Source organism: Amphibalanus amphitrite, unplaced genomic scaffold (assembly GCF_019059575.1).
Source record: "Amphibalanus amphitrite isolate SeventyFive unplaced genomic scaffold, NRLGWU_Aamphi_draft 000049F_arrow, whole genome shotgun sequence".
NCBI lineage: Eukaryota > Metazoa > Arthropoda > Thecostraca > Balanomorpha > Balanidae > Amphibalanus > Amphibalanus amphitrite.
Genome location: NW_024881545.1, coordinates 144,446 through 164,952, shown reverse-complemented (window position 1 = coordinate 164,952; position 20,507 = coordinate 144,446). Strand labels below are relative to the sequence as shown.

Here is a 20,507-nt window from a genome sequence, read left to right as displayed (position 1 = left end):
GAGCATGACGGATGTGGGTTCCGCATTTTCAAGCAATAGTTGTCAACAGTTGATTGATGTTTTGTCAAAATATATTAGCATATACGGCAGTTCAGTGTACTTTATGTCCGTCTGATGTGCCCGTCGTTGCGTTTTCGCAACGCTGATGGCGCCCGGTGTGCCCTTCGTTGCGATTTCGCAACGCATGTTTTTTACGTTTTTCTCGAGAAACTTTTGCTGCAGGCAAAAATTATTTTCGATTCCATACAAGGCCCTGGTAGGAGCATAACATATTTTGATTTCGTCGATTTTCATGATGGTCAATATTCCTGGGCATAAATGGGTTTTAAACGTTCACCACGAGGTGAAACGAGTAAAAAATTAGCACCTACTCCTTCTGTCGCCTCAGAAACACACAACAGTAAACATTGTGCCATGGCTTCTTCCCACGTCGACTCAGTTCGTCTGGCCAAAGCTCAAGTCCTGGGACCTTGCTATCGTGCCCAGCTGGCGAGAGCGCAGTTACCGGCCTGTAATCCACGTAGCAGTGTAGCACCTACAGTACTCATTCCTGTACCGGGTAGCGAACCCGCGCCTGCTCTGCATGCCAGACAGCGAACCGGTATTGCGGGGTCGTTCAGTACAGCACCGGCCTTCGAGAAGGAGCGGGCCGCGGCCGACCCGGTGCGTCTGACACCATCAGGGACGCGGAACCGGCGTCATGCAGCTGTCACTGTGTCGGGCCGTCACGGGCGCCACCTGTCACCCATCCGGAGGCGTGGCCTCGTCCGTGAGGGTCGGCTAACCCTTCCTGGGCCGAGAGCTCTGACATCCGACTCTGCTCTGATGGCTGAGCCGGTTGACTCAGTGGACAAACACGGGTCAGCCACGTCACGGCTGGATTGTAGCTACGGGGAAACAGTGACGTGTACTGGGCCACGAACCCGTAATGTTCGAATGCGTCACCTTGCTGGAAGCAGCCGCAAAGAAAGCACGGGCACGGCTGGGAGAAATCGGTCCGATGCAGTCCAGCAGTAGCCTAGGTCTCGGAAAACGTGGGGTACGAAGAATGTCGGACTCACCTATGTAGCGAGTGAAGCACATAAAAGACCCACTGAATAAGCATGACGTAATGTGCAATATCTCAGAGAAGCATTGGACGCACTTCGGACACCACAGCTCATAAAACTGGCATCATGCATGAAATTTAGTGGGTTCTTCAAACCAACACCTACCAACATCAGCTAAAGGACTAGGACTGGCAGAAAGCCTCAGTCTGCTGAGTACACGTGCACTTGCACTCCCCACATCCTCGCAGCGTCGTCATGACGAGCCCGCGTGCCGGAAACACCGTCACGGGCCGGTGACGGCGGAGCCGGCGCACTGGGGTCCAGCTGATACACGGCGTGACGGTGCGGACGTGACGCGTCACACACGTGGTCGTGGCGGCGGTGACAGCGGCGGTGACGGTCGGAGTTTTCACGTCCCACAACCACTCTGGGTATGTGCAGTCTTACAAATTTTAATTCATCGATATTTCGCAGAGGAGTGGGCGCTAGCAGATCACAAAAGTCGCAGAGAAGGGATTGGCAGAAGAAACGATACCGATGGAAGAGAACAAAGTAATGAAAAACAACTCCACACCAAGACACCGATAGCGTAACACATTTCACAAAACTTGGCCCGGTACGGTTTACTAGGGGGTTCAAGCAGCTCACGTCCAAAAGTGGATCATACTCAAAACCCTAGCCTCGCTATAATGCCCATTAGCCAGTCCTGCCATGCAGAGAGCGAATGGATCGTCGTCATCGCTATTTTTCTTTACAACCCAAACAACTGTGAGCACTTAAAGTGACACACCCGACGGCCGGCTTCCAAGCATGCCACTCTCAACACAAACGTCCCCACATACCGGGCATTCGGCTCGCGCTCCCTCCCACCCGCTCAGTGGAGGTCCAAACAGCGCGTCACCGACCGGCCGGGCGGCGGGCGGCAGACGGTGCGGATCGATCCCCCTGTGTACGGGCGGCCGGCAGACGTGCGGCGACCGGGAGGGAGCGACCGACGGCGACACGACCGCCCGTAAACAGGGGTGGCGGCGCCGAGCGCGCGCGTCCGCCGCCGCCGGAAGAGGACGACGGTAACTGGATCCTAGCCTAGGGGTACGCACCGGCGCCGACGACAGCCGTCGGTGCCGATGGAGGGTACGGAGAAGCCCCGTTGACAGAGGCTGGGCGACCGGTCACTCCCGGAGATACTCGCGCGGTATTGACGTGCTGGTGGTAATAACCGCGGCTTAGTCCCCCGAGCTCCAATCGAGCCGGTATTGCGGATTACAGCATATTGGTCACATGTCGATTCACGGTACAGTCTGTCTTAAAAGTACCGCGCAAAGTGACGGTGGATCCATCAAGCCTGACCGAGGGAGGGCCTGCTGAATTTGAGTCAACGAAGCGATTGACATTCTTGTCCATTCCCCAGGTCAATTGGTACGGTGACTTTCAAATTCAGCAGGCCCTTCCTCGTTCAGGCTTGGTGGATCCACCGTCACTTTGCGCGGTACTTTTAAGACAGACTGTACAGGCGGTATATGAGCAGCTTTGCTGCCCCGCTTCTTAGAACGCCTACTCAAAGGGAGCCATATAGCTGAACATTTGTGTCTTCCTTCGTATAAAAGTTCATCAAAGCTGAAGGTCAAAAAGCGCAGTGGGTAATTTCATTCCTTTCAGGAGACGAAGTCTCAAATAACAGCAGAACCCATCCAACGACAAGGTCATACCCGCGGAAATACCCGGCACGCCTGTTTCGCTAGTCACGTGCCTGATGGCCGTTTTAATGCCATTCTCTCTCCCTCCCTGCAGCGCACCGGCATACCATGCACTGAACAAAAACCAGCGTCCCGAGAGTCGAGTCAAGAGCGTATCAAACGGTCTCGCTAGCTCCGCTTATCCCTGGCTGAGACAGCCGAGCACGACCCGCCGGCGCAGCTGCCTTTGTGATACCGCCACGGGCGCTCGTCGGAGCGTCATCGTCAGCACGTACCCACGCCGGCACGATACAGAACAAACAAGCGCGCGCGGCGCAACGCGGACCACGTGGACGCCCGCTCGATGAGTTAAAGTCGCCGCGGCGGTGGCTGTGGTGTTGGTGGCAGCGGAGTCGGCGGCGGTGTGAGCTAAGCATTGATCCTGGCGTCTCTCTCCCTGCTGGCGCCGACAGGCTGGGGCGAAACCGGCCAGTCCGCCGCCGCGTCGGTCAAAAAACAGCGGCGGCGGCCGGCGCGCAAAAACAGCGGTGTGCTGGTCCGGACTGAGGGGAGGGAGTTCATTGGAAATGTGGCGGGGCTTTCAGAGCGTGCCAGTAGAGAAACGGTTAGCGAATGACCCGAGGACAGGGCTGGGACTAGTGCCTAAGCGTGACGTGTGGAAGTGTGGGTGGAGCTTTAGCTAATTTCCACTAATCAATGAAAACGACGGGGACTTAGGTCCAAGGCAGGTCACTCTCAGTTACCGCGGCAGATGCCCACAACTCTCCCAAGTACTAGCACTCCGCTGCAATGCCGATGAAACCAGCCATGCCAGACCGGGCAACGACCGACGGCATACGGCCATTGCAGAGTTCCTCGAACAATCAACACCAAACCGCCTACCGCGGGGACCGGACTTCACCAGACGCTGCAGAGAAGATATCCCTCCGGGGCGACTGTGATAACTTGGGAGCAGGTCCCAAAGGACGGGACCACCTGATTAGCCATATGTTGGATTAGATCGACAAAGAACAAACGTAGAAACAAGAGGGGATGCGAAGCAGACAATCACAAAAACATCGCCAAAAGAAAGTGATGCATCGCCAAGCAGCTAGAAGGAACCAGACCTCTCCTTAGCTCGCAGTGTCCATCTACAAAGGCCACTTGTCCAAGCTCAGCCGCTAATTTTACATAACACAGCGGTAGCAGCTCCCCATGCGTACCCGAAGCAACAGGCCGGCTCGCGGCAGGGTCGGGGGCGGGTCGACCAACAACGACGTCGACGCGCCAGCGTCGTGGTGAGGACAGAGTGTCGGGGCGGACAGAGCGCGCGGGGAGCGCCGTCGGATCGATGACCGGTACGGTGTCGACCGGCCGGCGGGCACTGCCGGGTGTCCTCGATGGGCGGCGCTGGCCGACACCTGCCTCAGAGGGACTGCGGCCGTCACAGCAGGACCGCACGGACCTGCACGGAGCGGAGTGGACAGGATAGACTGGACAGGACGGGGAAGGCGTCTCAATACAGCCCTGGCTAGAAAATCAATTCAAGAAATCGTTTTTGATACTGGTCCCAAGCCCAATTTGACTCCACACATCCTAACTTTGACAACAGCCTCCATCTGATCGGTACAGCACCACATGTCGACGCCGAGAGACACAAGGACAAGGAACTGGGCGGGGCATGAGTAGCAGCGCGGGGGTGGCAGTGTCGCACGCCCTCGCTCTCCCGCACCGCCGCCAAGACTCATGACCCGGACAGCCGGAAGGTGGCCCGGGGTAATGACCTGTCACCAGGCCGTGACCAATCGCGTCCGCCCCTTCTGCTGTCGATCCAGGGGGTGTGACAGGGGAGGGGAGTGGCGGGGTCCTATCGGCCACCATTGCGTCTTCCCCAACCTCAGGAATAGAACGCTAGAGATGTAACGAGAAAGGACCACCCCGTCGAAGCAGGCCACGTCCGCTGGCGAAGAGTCACCAGCCAATGATCCAGATCAGAATGCATGCAAAAACAGTCGGCGAAGTCAGCGTGGGCCACTCATACATGACCTGTAGCGTGTGGCATGACGCGGCTTCGAACGGCCGTAGCAGGATCGGACCAGGGCTGAAACATGCGGAGCGAGTACGACCGAGCCTCGATTCGCACGGGAGACCTGTGGAAAGCGAAACTGTCGGCTGCGTTGTCGTTTACCATAGTGTCACGAGTCACGACCGTTCACAATCACGGACCGAGCCGGGACAAGAGGTCACGCAAAAAGCGAGTGCTGCACTGAAACGTGTCTGCGAGATCGGGATCTGGTGTTGCGGATAAGGACGCCGAGCTGGACTAGGTCAAGCACATATTCAGATCTCAGCCATCTCGAAAAAAATGACCCATTGAATATCTATCAAACTATGCACATCCCAAGCGTACTTAAAAAGATCACGTCAAACCCATGCCCTCATGACATCCGACCAATCACACATTGAACAGAAATCGTGGTTACAACCAGGGCTGCGGAGTCGATGGATTTTCGGCGACTCCGACTCCGACTCCGACTCCGGCTTTCAAAAACCAGCTCCGACTCCGACTCCGACTCCGGGCAGAATTGTCGACTCCGACCGACTCCAACTCCCGACTCCGACTCCGCAGACCTAGCAGGGCGGCGGAGTCGACAGATTTTCGGTGACTCCGACTCCGACTCCGGCTCGGGTTTCTAAAATCGACTCCGACTCCGACTCCGACTCCGGTCACAACTGTCGACTCCGACCGACTCCGACTCCGACTCCGACTCCGACTCCGCAGCCCTGGTTACAACATCATCTACAACCAAACGTGCTGCAAACATTCTTCACACATAAGCTCACACACGTTTGGCTAACAAACGCCATATCACGCCATAACACGCACCCACCAGCCACCCGATCTATAGTTATTATTATGCACTAATTTGCGCCAGCTTATGTTCCCGGACTAGCCATTATCTGTTAGCCTGACCATTGTGGGGAGCGGAGCCGGTCGGAGGTTCTTTTACAGCAGTGGGAGCGGCAGTCGCGTGGTCTGCGCGCGGGCGGTGGAGACGAGAGGAGAGGGTAGTGTTCCCACGGTACAGCCGCCCACCGGACGGGGGAGGCTGTCGCTCGATACTCAGCGTCGGTCTTGGTGCCGACCGGGACTGCTCCGCTAGGGAAGACTGAGGTGGATCAACCAGCCAACCTCTCAGATCGCTCTACATCATTCGATAAAAGCGAAGACTGGATAAAGAAGAGGAACGAAAGGACCCAGAAACGCCCCCTCGAATACAAGCCAGGTGTGGGGGTCAGGTCATCTCTTGTCTCATGTCTTAGTTAGGACAGGTTTTGTGTCAAGTCTAGAGGTCATGCCTTGTGTCAGGTTTCAAGCCAGATCTCAGGTCAGGTTTGGGTCAGATTTGGAGTAAGGTATAGTAACTACTAACTACGCGGCTCAGACTGTGTCTCAAACAGCATGCAGCTGAACTGGCCCAGTACCGCAATCAATGTGCGATGTGCATTGTGCACTAGGCAGTAACGGTGAGGGCGGTCTCTTCCGCATCCCTACCAGCCACAAATGCTCCTACTTCCTTATTGCCATGGTGATGGTGACTGGTGATGGTGTCTGGTGATGGTGATCAAATGGTCATGGTGATGAGTTATACGGACGTTTAGTCAATGCACGACCCGAACCACCAAATGGATTCCTTTTGGTGTACACCAACGAACGACACGACGCCGTAGAAAATTAATCAAAGTATGTCTTATGGGCAAAGATAATGTTTCGTCTACCAACAACGTCCACTAACTGCGTGGTACAGTCCACAGCAGAAGTAATGTGTGGTTTCAGTCATGGGTATGTTCTGCTTCTGAAGCTTAGGAACGATTAGCCAGACTACAATGAAACTTTGAATGTAGCTTATATGTATTGTCACCCTTGCAGCTGCAACTTTAGCTATTGACATCTTCTTTTCGATCAGTCCGCATTAAACAATCGCCAGTCAAAGCCAACCGTTGAGACTGATAAAACCCTACATTACTTTAGCGGTGGGCTGTACAGTCTGTCTTAAAAGTACCGCGCAAAGTGGCGGTGGATCCATCAAGCCTGACCGAGCAAGAGCCTGGTTTAATTTAAAAGTCACCGACCAATTGACCTAGGGAATGGACGAGGATGTCAATTGCTTCGGTGACCCAAATTTAGCAGGCCCTTCCTCAGTCAGGCTCGATGGATCCACCGTCACTTTGCGCGGTACTTTTAAGACAGACTGTACGTCTACTAGGAGCGCTACCTGCGTAGTACGTACTTCGCTTATCATTTCGTCAACAAACATGTCACACAAGTCGTCGCCCAAGCCAGGGAAAATTACATCTCTCACATCCATGACATGACGACAGACACATCACATCACACGACACCAAAGGACATCATCGGATGAGGACAGGGCATAACGACCTGAACAGCAAATATGTACAACCACGTGATCATTGCCTAGCTAGCGCCATCATCACAATCCTTTCCTTCTATCGGAAAGTACTTGAACGGTCGCCGCCAAAGGTGTCAACATAAGCTCCAAGAACGGCCGCATGGCCGGGCCGGCGGCAGTACGAGCCGAGTGGGAATCCCAGGTAGCGTCGACCGGCCGCGGACATACAAGGTGACCGATGGCTCGGGACAGTGGCAGACAGGAACGGTGAGGCACACACTCCGGTACAGGGGCGGTGCAGGCACTCATACGGTGGACAGATAAAGTGGATGAAACTTGTTTCAGTGGATAAGTCAATGGACAGATCAATGTACAGTGGACAGCTCTCAAGATTGCTGTTAGACAGGCGTGATATATGCAATAGGCATACAAGGAATTCCTATTTCAATTAACCCGCGCTCCGTTGGGCTCTGCCGAGCAACGCGCCCTGTTGGGGGGGGGGCATTTTGCCCCCCCCCCTAAGATCTCGAGAACCACGCAACCTAGCGACAAGCGGCAAACGGTGTTGGATAGCCCTATCAGGGAACTACCTTGTGACCCAATTTTATTGACCTAGGTCAAACCGATGACGTCACAGGTCAGGTCAAAGGTCCAATTTTCACCGTTTACAGGCATTTCAAGGAATGCCTTGTAAAATCGAGTAAAATGCATTTCATTGAAAATCATCGATGGGGAAATGTTCTTCAAACACATATTTTGCTATTTTAGGTCACTGATACCAGGTCAGGTCACAGAGGTCAGGTCACGGGGGTCACAATATGAAAGTGTCGTGTGATACATGTTTTATGGTCCATTTTACATGACAAATGCGATTATGTGGGTCAGGCAGCCTTTGGGGCCAGCTTAGGTCACGTTTTGGTCAAGGTCAGGTCAAGGTCAGGTCAAGGTCAGGTCAAGGTCAGGTCAAATTAGGTCAAATTTCAAAGTTAATATTTTTGCATAAAATGGGTATCGAATCGATGCAGCTCGTCACGGGGAGTTCAATGGTGGTCTTTTTTGCCGTACGTGGTCTAGAATCGCTAAAAATTGAGTTCAAAAATTTGACGTCATCATTTTTGAACAGTTTTTTTCGCTATAACTTGGCCAAAAAAACGAGATATCGATCTGAAATTTGGTATGTATATAGAAGAGCGCAGGGACTATCACATATATTCCGTTTTTTTTTCAAAATTCGGAAAAATTTTGGATTTTTTTTTTTGTTTTTCTAAAAAATCAATTTTTTTGATTTTTTGGGGTCAAAAACCCAAAATTTTGAAAATCCGAGATAGCAGTTTTGTAGCGCCGTTTTTTGTCTACTAGACCATATAAAGAACTTTGCAATTGCTTGATAACTGTAGATTTGGTGAGCGTTTCAAGATTGCATGTTTTTTTGCTCATTTTTGCTCGAACATTACCTCAGTTTGACCTCAATAACTCCTGACCAAAGGTGACCTAAGACTTGAAATTTGGTGTGAAGGTGTCAAATTGATGCCCGGTAAGGTACTGAAAATTTGACGGCGCTGCGCGCCGCCGTTTTCTTGCTATTCAGGAAAAACCACAGGGGGGGGGGGCAAAATGCCCCCCCCCCAACGGGGCGAGGGTTAAGGAATATCGAAATACTGATTAGGGGATTGGTGGCAAGCAAAGCCATGAAGCGTCAGTGTCGACTGTCAAATGTGTACGCTAGCCATGACATACCGTTACTTAGCTGTCGAAAGTAGTGTAGCTAATAAAGAGGACAGAATAAGCGAGGCTGTTCGGTGGAGGGACTAGTGCTCAGACCCGCAGCCTGTGGACACAGGGGCTGGCACGCCGGTGGACGGAGTCGCTATCTTATCGTCGGCCCGACGGACAGCGGGTCTGAGTCAGAGCGGAAACCGGGGGTGGGGAGGGGGTCGCGCCACACAGTGCAGTCCGCGAGCCGGCACCCCGGCCACGTGTCAGTAACCGGCGGCTCTGCAGGGGTCGGGTCGGGAAGGTCACTCCTTCCATGGGTCCCACCAGGTCCAGGGTAGCATACGAACCAATCCCCCAGTCAACCCGCCCTGTCACATCACGACCACACCCCTTCCCATGCCCTCACGGGGGCACCGCCTTCTACTCACCATATCACCTCGATTCTCTCTCATGATTCCGTCGTCCCGCTTTGGCGACCTCTCCTCCCGTTCCTACGCCACTGCCGGCGCCTGTACACACGAGTCCGACCGCCGGAGCCGAGCGGTCCATCCACCGTGCACGCGCACACACACACGCCCGGCCGCTCGCCTTCCTCCACCCCTCGCTCTGCGCTCCGACGCCGCCGCCGTCCGCGGCCCTACTCCGGGACACGAGCGGCGCCGCCGCCGCCGCCGCGCCAGACAAAGACCAATGCACGGCGACGGGCGAGTCCACTGCGGCTCGCCCGGGGGGAGGTCACTCGGCGGCCGGCTGGAGCACAGGTGACCGGCTCAGGGGTGCTGTCGGCGAGACATGGGCCGCCGCCGCCGGGGTCACGGAGGTCATCAGGCGGCGGAGGGCGGTGCCGAGGGCGGAGCGGTGTCGCATTCAGACGCCGGGGCCGGGACGGCGCCACACGTGGCGGCAGCAGTAAACAGAGCAAACCGGGCCGGCGGAGGGGGAGGCGACGGCACAGCGGCCGCTGATGGCTGTCGACAGCCGGTGCCCTTCGCCGACCCACAGCGCGTGGCGCCACGCTTCTCTCCGCCGACAAAAACACGGGAGGGACGATCGGTGCATCCCCGAGCGGTCGCCTTGAGGTGCGGTTTGTCTGCCAGCCAGACCGCCAACAGCCGGGAGCTGAGGTCGGTAAACGGCTGCGCTCTCTGCGACAAGCCTGACGGTCATACCGGGGACGTGCCCTGCCGTTAGACTGGAAACGCGAAAGAGCACGTCACGGCCACACCAGGGAAATGAGACGTGCTCGAAGGACAGAATGGAGACGTGAGACGTGCCGACGGTCTTTGAGAACGTCATGTCGTGTCACAGGGGACGTAGGAGCACCAATGACCACGTCGCGGTCACAGACGGTGTTGGACGTGCTAAATTTAGTGCAACTCCGTCCCGAGCGACATGAAACAGGACGTGATACAAGACGCCGCATAAGACATGCTACAGGAAGTGCCGGTTAATGTGGCGCGTAACGCCCCATACGCAAAGTGAAAGCGGCTGCGTGACAGGCACGCACCATCTAAGCAGCGTCATCGTCCTCTCGGCGCAGACGTCATCCCCGCCAGTCATCGCGCCGCCGCCGCCGGCGTGTCCTCGGCTGCCGCTGCCGGCGGTGCGGACGGGAGGCGGCGGACGGCACTTTCCATTTCAGCAGCGGCGCCTGGACGGACGGACGGACGCTCACGCAGACCGGTACTACGGTAGTCAGCCGGACAAGGTCGAAGTCCTCTGATTGGCTGAGCCGCCGCAGCCGGCTGGTTCGGGTGTGGCGGCACAGAGGGGATTCGTGTGGCTCTCGCCGGGGACGAAACCACGAGAGAGTCGGAGAGACAGAGAGTCACACTAAAGACGCATACTGGGAGACTAAAGACGCATACAAGGGTTAGCGGAAACCATGGAGAACGACGGGAAACCACTGGGAACCGCAAGAAACTACGCGGGCCCACAACCCTGGAGAGTGACGGAAATCACAAAATATCATATGTGAAAATGCAAATGTCATGAAGGACGCCGGTCCTTGGCATAGGATGGTCGGGGCAAATCCGTTCGGTCGCAAGTAACTACGCGGTCCTGCTCCAGTGGAAATCATCTACAGTTCCGACAGTGAAAGCGGAGGTTGGTGAAAGGGAGCAATCCCGATAACTTCGGTAGGGTAAACCCCCGGATAGATTGCAAGTCCGGTTGATATGTCTTATTGAGCACTGGCTTCAAAACATCCACGGCGAACAGGTTAGCGTATATTTTCGCCCTATAAGCTCTTCCACAGCTCTCTCCTGTCTCAGACATTCCTGCACACTCCGCGAACGACCGAGAAGACCTTCGATTCCTGCAGCCCTCAGTCTCGTCACTTGCGCCCCCCATTCTCGCCCCTCGCGTGCACCGCTGCACTGGCCTGCAGTGCGGTAGGGGGGGGGGGGTAAGGAAATCGGCCACCACCCACCCCTTTGTCAGCCGCTGCAGGCAGACCGACCCTCGGCGGGAGGTCGGTCGGCACACAGACCCACAGCTGACAGAGCGACGGAGACGGGGGAGGAGAGAGGAAGAGAGTGAGTGAGAGAGAGAGAGAGAGAGAGAGAGAGAGAGAGAGAGAGAGAGAGAGAGAGAGAGAGAGAGAGAGAGAGAGAGAGAGAGAGGCGCTCCAGCGACGGAGCAAGTTCAGAGACCGGTCACGGCGTAGAACGATGGGAGCTACGAGGGACGGTTGGAGGGCCGGAGAGACAGAATGTTCGAACCCATACCGAATGAAGAATACAACAACACCATGGATTGTAAATGAAGGTCCGTTCGAGATCGTGTTCGTAGCGAACAAGATTTAAAAGTACGAATTCATGAGAACAATTTAAATGTTAACAACATTGGAGATTAAAATCCTGCTTACATAGAATCGTTGCTAGGCATGTAATTCGAGCCCAAATATAGACACGTTATGTAACACGGGTGTAGGTTCCCACGTGAGATACTCGGGAGGAAAACCGGCATTTTGCTCATAATCTGAACATTCCGGACCCACGGTACGGTAAGGCACCAGCTCCGGCGCTCGCCATTCTCTATGCCCACACAAAACAGTCAGATAGACCCGCCTCAAAGACAACACTCGGCGGCGGTTTGTGTGAGTGGAACAAAGGCCACTGCGGCCGGGCAGCTCATAATGTCCCGACGGCAGCGGCGGGCGCGCTGGTGGGGTTGGTTATCTGGGCTCCACTATCGGCCGTCAACCCCGGCTATCGACTCACGCAGGGCCGGCTCTGGTCTGTTCGGTCCTTGGCGGTGCGCAGGGCATGGAGAGGCTGAAGGTGGGTGACATATAAAAGCACTGATCGGCAGATGTTGACAGAAGCTGACAGTTGCTGAGATAGCTATGGTGGCCTGATGACTGGCGACAGTTGAAACTTGAAAACATTGTAAAGCTGAAAGTCGCTGACAATAGGCCACAGTAGCTGGCTGTAACTTAGTGCTGACCAAGACCACTACAGGTCTGTAGCACGGTACGCCGAAGATAGGAAGATGCGAGAGGAATGTCATGGCTTAGCGTTGGTGTTAGGATAGGGCAGCTAGAGCAGTAATCGCCACGCACTTTTAGAATGTGGATCGCTCATGATTGTTCAATACAATACAATACAATAGAAATAGAATCGGTTGATCCGAATGAGGCGGTAATTGCAGCGTAGCAACACATCGCTGTCCGAAACTTGTCATAAGCAGCCCGGAATGTTCTGAATAACGCAGCGAACCCTCAGTTAAGGACACTAATAAACACGTTTAAAACTGCTTTGGTTATTCACATGGCTGAAGGCTAAAACTGACCCGCTTATCTACACCACAAACCCAGTCCCCCACACCACACACACGCAGTATGTAAGTACGGTGCACCCGCCCCGTGTCCTCGGTACAGCGCCGGCCGCCGCCTGCTGAGCCAGGTGTGCCGGCGGACCGCGCACGGGCTGTTTGTCTCGACCAGCTGCCGGAAGGGAGCCGACGACGCGGCGGTGCCAATCGGCCGGCGCCGCGACATGGGTCGACCGAGGCAGACCGAACTAACGACGGCGGCGGCGGCGGGGGCGGGGGCGGCGGACAGCTGCCGCTCACAAGCTGACGCCGCTGCACAGACTGCCATTAGATGGGTCACATGGAGTCGAAACAGCGCCGGGTTAGAGCTACGTCACTTACGTGGGTGGATCTTATGGTGGTTTGGTTCAACCTCTGAGACTGTTTGTAGTGGATTTAAAAAGCAATCCAAGAGAAGCATGGTTGGGCTGTGAGTGGATAGAAAACATGCATTTTGCTCATTACGGAATCAAAGACAGCAAATATGTATGATATCATAAACCTGCTAGGCATGTTTTTATGTCTACTTGATTGTGTCACCGAACAATCACAAGGTTGTCGCAATCAAAGAACACAAGTGCTCACAGCTCACTATTTCCGTGCCAGACAAGCGTCGCGAAATTATCGCCGCATTATGTATTGCGTGAGACGGTATCGCGGTAGTCCCCCGGCTCCATTACCAAGACGAAGAGCACTTATAGTCCGATATTACACGTCTATTACTGATATTGTTATCAACAGAGCAGGCAGCGCAGGCAGAGTGCATCCGGTGCAATCGATAGGATGGCATTGACCCGTCGTTGCACCGTCCACCCGCCGCTGTCCACCGTTTACCGTCCACTGTCAAGTGTCCACAATCTACCGTCCACCGTTCATTGTCCATTGTCCACAACCTGACGTCAACCCCACCGTCTACCATCCACCAGACTTCCACCATTTCGTGGCGACCCACGCTGTCCCCGTTAGTCCGTCATGCGCCTCGCCTCTCGCCGTTATCATAGAAAGAAGGTCCGTGAACTTTCGTCCATGGTAAGACCGCCGTGCAAACATGGGACAAACCACCCGGCAGGTGTAACCGCCCCATAGACTGGATCTAGGGACCTGTGATAGGTGTCAGACATTCATAAAACCATGAGTCTGAATTCTGAAGGGACTAATGACGATTCCATCACACCTCTCTGCTCCGGCCAAAGGTCAGTGCCACTGGCAAACAATGCGGGCGACGGACGCGACGCGACACCCCTGGCCATGCCGTCACCACCGCTGTCACCGCCGCGCCTGGCCGGGCCGGGCCGGGGCGCCCCTCCATGCTGTATCGATCCGGCGGGCGTCGCCGCCCTTTAACCGGCGGGGTGGCGGCTGCTTCCTGCGAGCGGCGGCGGCGGCGGCGGCCACCCTTCTCACAGCCGCCGCCGCGGCCGGCGGTCGCCGACTCCCAGTCAAGGTCTGCTCAAGGGTACGGCGACGAACGGGCGGCGGCGGTAGTGGACGGACCGCCATGGGCCAGCCATTCGTTCATGGGTAAACCATGTCGCCAACCGGGCGCTCTGAGAGAACAGCACGGACAGGAAACTGGAGTCAGGACTCAGGAGTACGACCAGCGGCGTCGTTATCGAGTACGTGTCGTCCTATGAAGAGATAATCCGGGGAATACCGCCGACCAGTTTTTGTCCTGTGGTGTTTCCCTGTTTTCCTGTCAGTGGTCGGTGCCTGATAGTCCGCAGCCCGCAGGCTCGGTGTGATCTGACAGGCCGGACACCACACCCTCGGGCCCAAAATAACAGGGCGATAAGTGAGATCGATCGTCACACCCTTCAGGATTTTGTCAGGCAAAATGACTCAGGACCAGCGAGGAAACTATCAGACATCTGTCACCGCCAGAAAATTGTCACGTAACTAGCCTTCATACCATTCACTTCAGCCCGGCCACGAAACTGATAGATGATGATCGACTACAACAACAGTTTGCCACAGCCTGAATACTCACTCGAACATAAAAGACGATCTCCACCGCGAATCTCAGTTGCGGCTGACTAAAATCAATACCGATTATCTCAATCCGTGACGATCCAACAATCCAGCCACTTTCACACTCTGCATTATATTGAATTTGTTTACATGATCAATGCGGAAGTTCAATTAGTAACCAGCCGTGGCAACATTCAAACATACAGGGTGGACCAAAAAGGATGGAAACATTTTAAACTCGTATAAAATATGTATCATTACATGCACGTGGCTGGGAATGATACCAAACAAGAGTACATTTCGTGGAAATTCATAATGGCATCACTCTCATATGCTTTCTCTCGTTTTCAGTCTCTCACAGCAGATGTTCGAAATGACCACCTTCGCGAGACAGGCACAGAGCGACCAGCCTGGCTGCTGACACGATAGCCCGCTTGTATGGCTCACACAGCCTTGCTGATCGCTCTCTTCAGTTCAGAGGCTTTCTGAACCTTCCTTGTAGACCTGGCCCTTGAGATGACCCCACAGTAAAACATCCATAGGGTTCAGGTCGGATGAGCAGGTAGGCCAGTTCCGACTGGCACCGCGGGATATCAGCCGGTAACCGAAGTGGTTTTCGATGCACTTGAGCGTTGTTTTTGCGATGTGAGGAGGCGCACCGTCAGTGCTGGAACCACATAAGGTGTATGATGAGGCTGCCATGCTTCGTTTGGACTCGCTCTCAGAACTTCCTCAGCGCCGCCTGGTATGCGCTGTTGATTGACGGTCACGGTGTCGCCGCTCCCTTCCTCGAATCAAAGTGGACCCACGATTCATTTTCCGCTGAGGGCACACCATTTCGGTGATCTTGCTGCTGTGCAGTGACTTCTCTATCATCTCATCTCAAGGGCCAGGTCTACAAGGAAGGTCTCTGTGACCTGAAGAGAGCGATCACCAAGACTGTGTGAGCCATACCAGCGAACATGTGTCGTCGGGCTATCGCGTCAGCCACCAGACCGGCCGCTCTGTGCCTGTCTCGCAAAAGTAGTCTCTTCGAACATTTGCTGTGAGAGACTGAAAACGAGAGAAAACAGATGAGAGTGATGCCGTTATGAATTTCCACGAAATGTACTCTCGTTTGGTACCATTTCCAGTTACATGCATACAATAATGCATGTTTTATGCGAGTTCAAAATGTTTCCATCCTTTTTGGTCCACCCTGTAGACCCCAGTTCGAGAATTAGGTAGGTTTTTCGGGAAGTCGCGTTTCTCGACGAGATCCTTATATCAGCCACAGGACGACGACAAAAGGACACGGACAGGAAGCAAAGAGCAAAAACCCACAAAGATACAAAGCAGACAGACAGACATGAGACAGACGTCGCATATCACGATCTTAAACAATGATTCAGAGCTAGACTACATCAGTGGGTTCAACTCTTTGAGAACAACAGGCTTCCAGATGGACCAGAAACAGACAAACAAACAGACAGACAGACAGACAGACAGACAGACAGACACAGACAAGCTGAGCACCACAGAGGCCAGCTGTGTGATAACTCGCCACGGTCACGAATGCCAATGGCAGATTATCACGACCACGACCGCCATAGACGGACCACCACGACCACGACCGTCACAGACAGATCACTACGACCGTCGGTGACGCCCACCCCGCTCACGAGTCGTTCACGAGTCACGACAGTCACGGCCCACCACGGCCGTAAGTGACAGCCACAGACAGTACCGGAGTCCGGCCGCGCCTACTGCCGGGTTAGGTGGAAAGCAAGGCTCGGAGACATACTTTTTACCTATCATGGGAATGGACACCGTCAAGGAGAAACAGACTAAGTTTCAGCCGCACCGCTCTTGACCGGTACAATACCCAAAACTCCTTGGAGCGCTGATGATAAGAGGAAGAACAAACGCAGTTCCAAGTGATACTGAAAAGCATTATAAATGAACTCGCTTGTGTCATTTGTTTTTGCCAAAACACCTTCCACAATCACTCTCCGTAGCAGAGCAGACGCTCAAGTCAGTCAGACAAGTTTGTCTCTTGAGTCAGCATTGCTGAAGACGTCTGTCTCAGTAGCTGGTGGCGCCGTCGTCACAGATGGCGCCACCAGACGGGCGCACACCTCACTTTACCCCGTACACCTCTACCTGCCACTCTCCGCTCAGTTAGCCTCAGTGAGTCCGGGGCAGACCAGACCCTGGGTCAGAGCCACGCAGATCCGGCATACGCCAGCCCCAACCCTTCCGACATCACCCAATCAGCCGCTGCCGCAGAAAGTCCCACCCCCGCCCGGGGACAGCCCGGGGCGAGCCCGTCATGCAAGGAGAATGTGCCACATTTACTGCACCAACTGCCAGCGTCGTGCTACTGCAACTGCATTACGAGGTATAGAGCCGCCGGCTACTAGCCCTGCAGGTATACCGAATACGGACACGGATCGGCAGCCAATGGAATGTTTCCATCGCCACCCGACCATGAGAGGAGAGGACAGTAGGCGTAGGTTTACTGCCAATGCACGAAAGATTTCTTGATATCGATATTTTACGAAAGATTGACAAATATTTCATATTAATGAATGGTTGCATGTGTAATTACTTCATATGTCATGAACTGAAATTAAGAGCGTACAGAATTTCCAGCCGAAACGGACTTCATATCCCACTCCACAAACGGATCAGCAAAGGAGAGGACCAGAGCCAAGTTTCATGGAGAGTGTCTGAGTAGTGAACATGGGAACAGGCGCGGTCACTGGGTCCGTGTGCTCACCAGCACAACAGCGTGATCAAAGGGCACCCGCGACCATCCAACCGACCAAACCAACAAACCCACTGGATGCGGCACAGACTGACTGCCAGGGATAGTGGGTGGGAGGGGTGGAACGAACATTCGTGCAGGTTGGATAAGGCGCAATTTGGCTGTGGCAGATGTCGGGAAAGTTTGAAGGATATGACCCGGCTGCCCTGATAGCATAGAAATCGGCTGCCTAGGTAGGTAGGGCGGGGTAATTTGGTGGGATACCAGAGAATTGACGATCGATTGATGACAATTCGTGATCCAGCTCACCAATAGATAAATGATAAATTCATTGGTCTAGAAATAACATTAGTAATCACTGAACATCATTTATCCCCTAATGCGAACTATCGCCCAAACACTTCACATTGCTGGCACATTGCGTCCGCCCCCTAAACCTTCAATTGAATCGCATAAACCTTTGTTTCAATCTCCAGAACTACGCGACAACACCCCACCCCCAACACTGCATTTCCCTTCCCCAGGCGGTCGAGGAAAACGTAGCTACTGCCACCTGCCCTCCCCCTCCCAAGAGGAGGGTGCAATCAACTAATGGCCAACCACGCGGGTGGCAGCAGTGAGGAAGGAAGTACCGAAGGCGACCAGAGCTTCGTGATAAGGGCAGTCGGCCACGCAGGTGATGTGTCGCTTGGGCAGAGGGGAGAGCAAAGAGGAGAATGGAGAGAGAGAGAGAGAGAGAGAGAGGAGAGAGAGAGAGAGAGAGAGAGAGAGAGAGAGAGAGAGAGAGAGAGAGAGAGAGAGAGAGAGAGAGAGCCAGCTCCGCCTCAGTGCAGTACCAGTGTTTGGGGACATTGGGACTCGCCGTCTCTCGTCACCACGGCACGATACGTCCAATACGGGAGCTCCCGTGAGCCGGCTGGCGCCCGAGGGATACGCCAGGGCACTATTACCGGCCTCCATAACGTCCCGGAACAGAGTGGCAGGTAGGCGGCCAGGTACGCCGGTAATGTCCTCAGAGACGGTCCCGACCAGCGGGCCAACTATTACGCACATGCAGCCCAGTCTGCCTAATGAGACTACCGAGACCAGGCGGCACTGGAGACTCAGAACGAGTCAGGGCTCTGGGGAGGCCGGTCTCTGAGAGTCAGATGTTCTCGTTCCTGGCTCCATCACAGGGTGAGCCCGACGCACGTCATCACGTCACGCTTGGTCCTCTGGGAGCGGCACGTCAGGTCGTAAGGGGTCACGGAAGGGGTCACACCACATCACACGGTCCCACAGTGTCCCCAGCTCGGACTGACCTTCATCTGGTGGTCGCCGATGCCCGGCTCCGGAGGCGGCATTGACGCGCCCCGATGGTGGTCATACAGTCCCCGCGCCTGCCGGTCGCAGAAAAATTCATATGCTCAGTGGACAAGCAAGGGACAACAGCAGTGACAGGAAAAAGTGAGGCATACATAGGCAAGCACTTCAACTTATGGGCCAGCGTTTATAAACAACTGTGACATTAAATCTGCATTCCAAAAAGAACCACAGGCTTGGCAGTTCAAAAACATGGAAAAGAACAATGATAAATGTAACGACAGTTCCTGCTGAAAACATTACTAACTAAATACCTACACAAGAAGAGGCATGAGGCATCAATTACCCATTTAAGCATATTTTCAGCTAAGTACTAACCATTCGGAGTCAGCTGACTGCTCGTTAACTCGCTATGGATTCAGAATTGGAGCAGTGATATTGTCCAAAGCCGCTCCCGCCCGTAAAACACACCGTGACATCCCTGACGGCGCCAGCCCAAAATGAGCCAACCATGACTCATCTAACGGCTAACGCGTCTCCTATCACAAAAGGCCTTCAAGGATGAGGCGTCAATAATGAGTCCCGAGGATCAGGCACGCTACAGCTGCTCTCTCACCCCGATGGCCGAGTCGTCTCCAGTGCTCCAGCGCATCACGCCCGCCTGGTACTCGGGGTCGTGGCTGCGCTGGTACATGTACGCCACGCGCGCGTCGTCCTGGCTGCCCGGGTGGTAGCCGGCCGGCGGCCCGGGCGGGCAGTGCGGCGGAGGCGGCATCTGGTAGACGGCCGGCGGTGGGGGCATCGGTGGCCCGCCCGCGCCCTCGGCTCCGCGCGCGCTCATAGCTGCAGCTGCTGGCGTTGGGCCGGCATTGTTCCACCGCATCGAACCTGCAACATGGCCGGGAGTGAGTGAGCAGCAGAGCAAAATGAAAAGATGACGCACTGCACCGCAACAGGGCCATGAGAGGACAGTGAACAGCCCTGCTGAGTGAATTAATAATGCCATAGTTCGGCACATTGTCAACATCTGCAATACAGTGAATGATGTTTGTGAAGGAATGGCTATGTAAGGATTTTTATTGTAATAATCAAGCCAAATGCTTTCACAGCCAGCAGTTCTTAACAGCAGAAGTTTGTGAGGCAGCACAATAAATAACAAGCATTTGAACATGCTCTTCTCTCAATGCCGCAGTGGTCCATGGGAAGGGGGTGGGACGAGGACGGGCAGGGGTGCTTCAGTAAATGGGTGCAATGGCTTGATTCAGGGAAGAATAAAAAGGCATCAAAGCACTAAGGGAATGTGGCAGATGTCTCAGCCATGGCTAAGCGCAAGTTTGACAGTCAGACAGCAACAACCAATGCCTCAGAATGACATCAGCCAGCTGGGTGAGGAGAGAGACCAGGGACACTGAGAGTGAGAGATGGGGCAAACGCCAAACAAACAGCCACTATGCAGCAGCTTGTGATGGCAATGAGCTTTGTGGTGTTTTTGAGAGCTTTGTAGGTACTGTGAGCCTGAACTCTATTAACCATATCTGACCCATTACTTAAGCTTAAAGGGACCCTCCCACCTTCAAAAAGTTTATGAATTGGCATGAAAGTGATGTCGCTCGGTTCAGAAAGAGCGAAAACGAATATCTACCAAATTTCACCGAAAAATATTCACCGGTTTTCAAGATATTAGACTTTTACTTTTGTTTACTTTTTTGGGATCTCCGCTGTTTCTAGCGACTTTATTTTAGAAGTGCGGCGTTTGCGGCAGATGTTGCGCACAAATAGCATATACCACCGCGTGCTACAAAACGTTTTAGTCAAACAT

General features: G+C 54.3%; 1 protein-coding gene across 3 annotated transcripts in view; it reads right to left on the bottom strand.

The window, feature by feature from the left end:
- LOC122377682 (pumilio homolog 2-like) overlaps positions 1-20,507 on the bottom strand; it is a 98,280-nt gene that overhangs the window by 75,699 nt on the left and 2,074 nt on the right. The window contains exons 1-3 of one of the 3 annotated variants that reach the window (XM_043358004.1): positions 20,132-20,175; positions 19,305-19,576; positions 18,688-18,765 (exon numbers count right to left, since the gene is read on the bottom strand). In XM_043358004.1, coding sequence (XP_043213939.1) covers positions 18,688-18,765; positions 19,305-19,571 — 345 coding nt within the window. In that variant the 5' untranslated portion in view covers positions 19,572-19,576; positions 20,132-20,175. Of the gene's footprint in view, positions 1-9,281; positions 9,498-18,687; positions 18,766-19,304; positions 19,577-20,131; positions 20,176-20,507 lie in introns of those variants that run through there. The other 2 variants (XM_043358003.1, XM_043358005.1) reach the window with 2 other exon arrangements.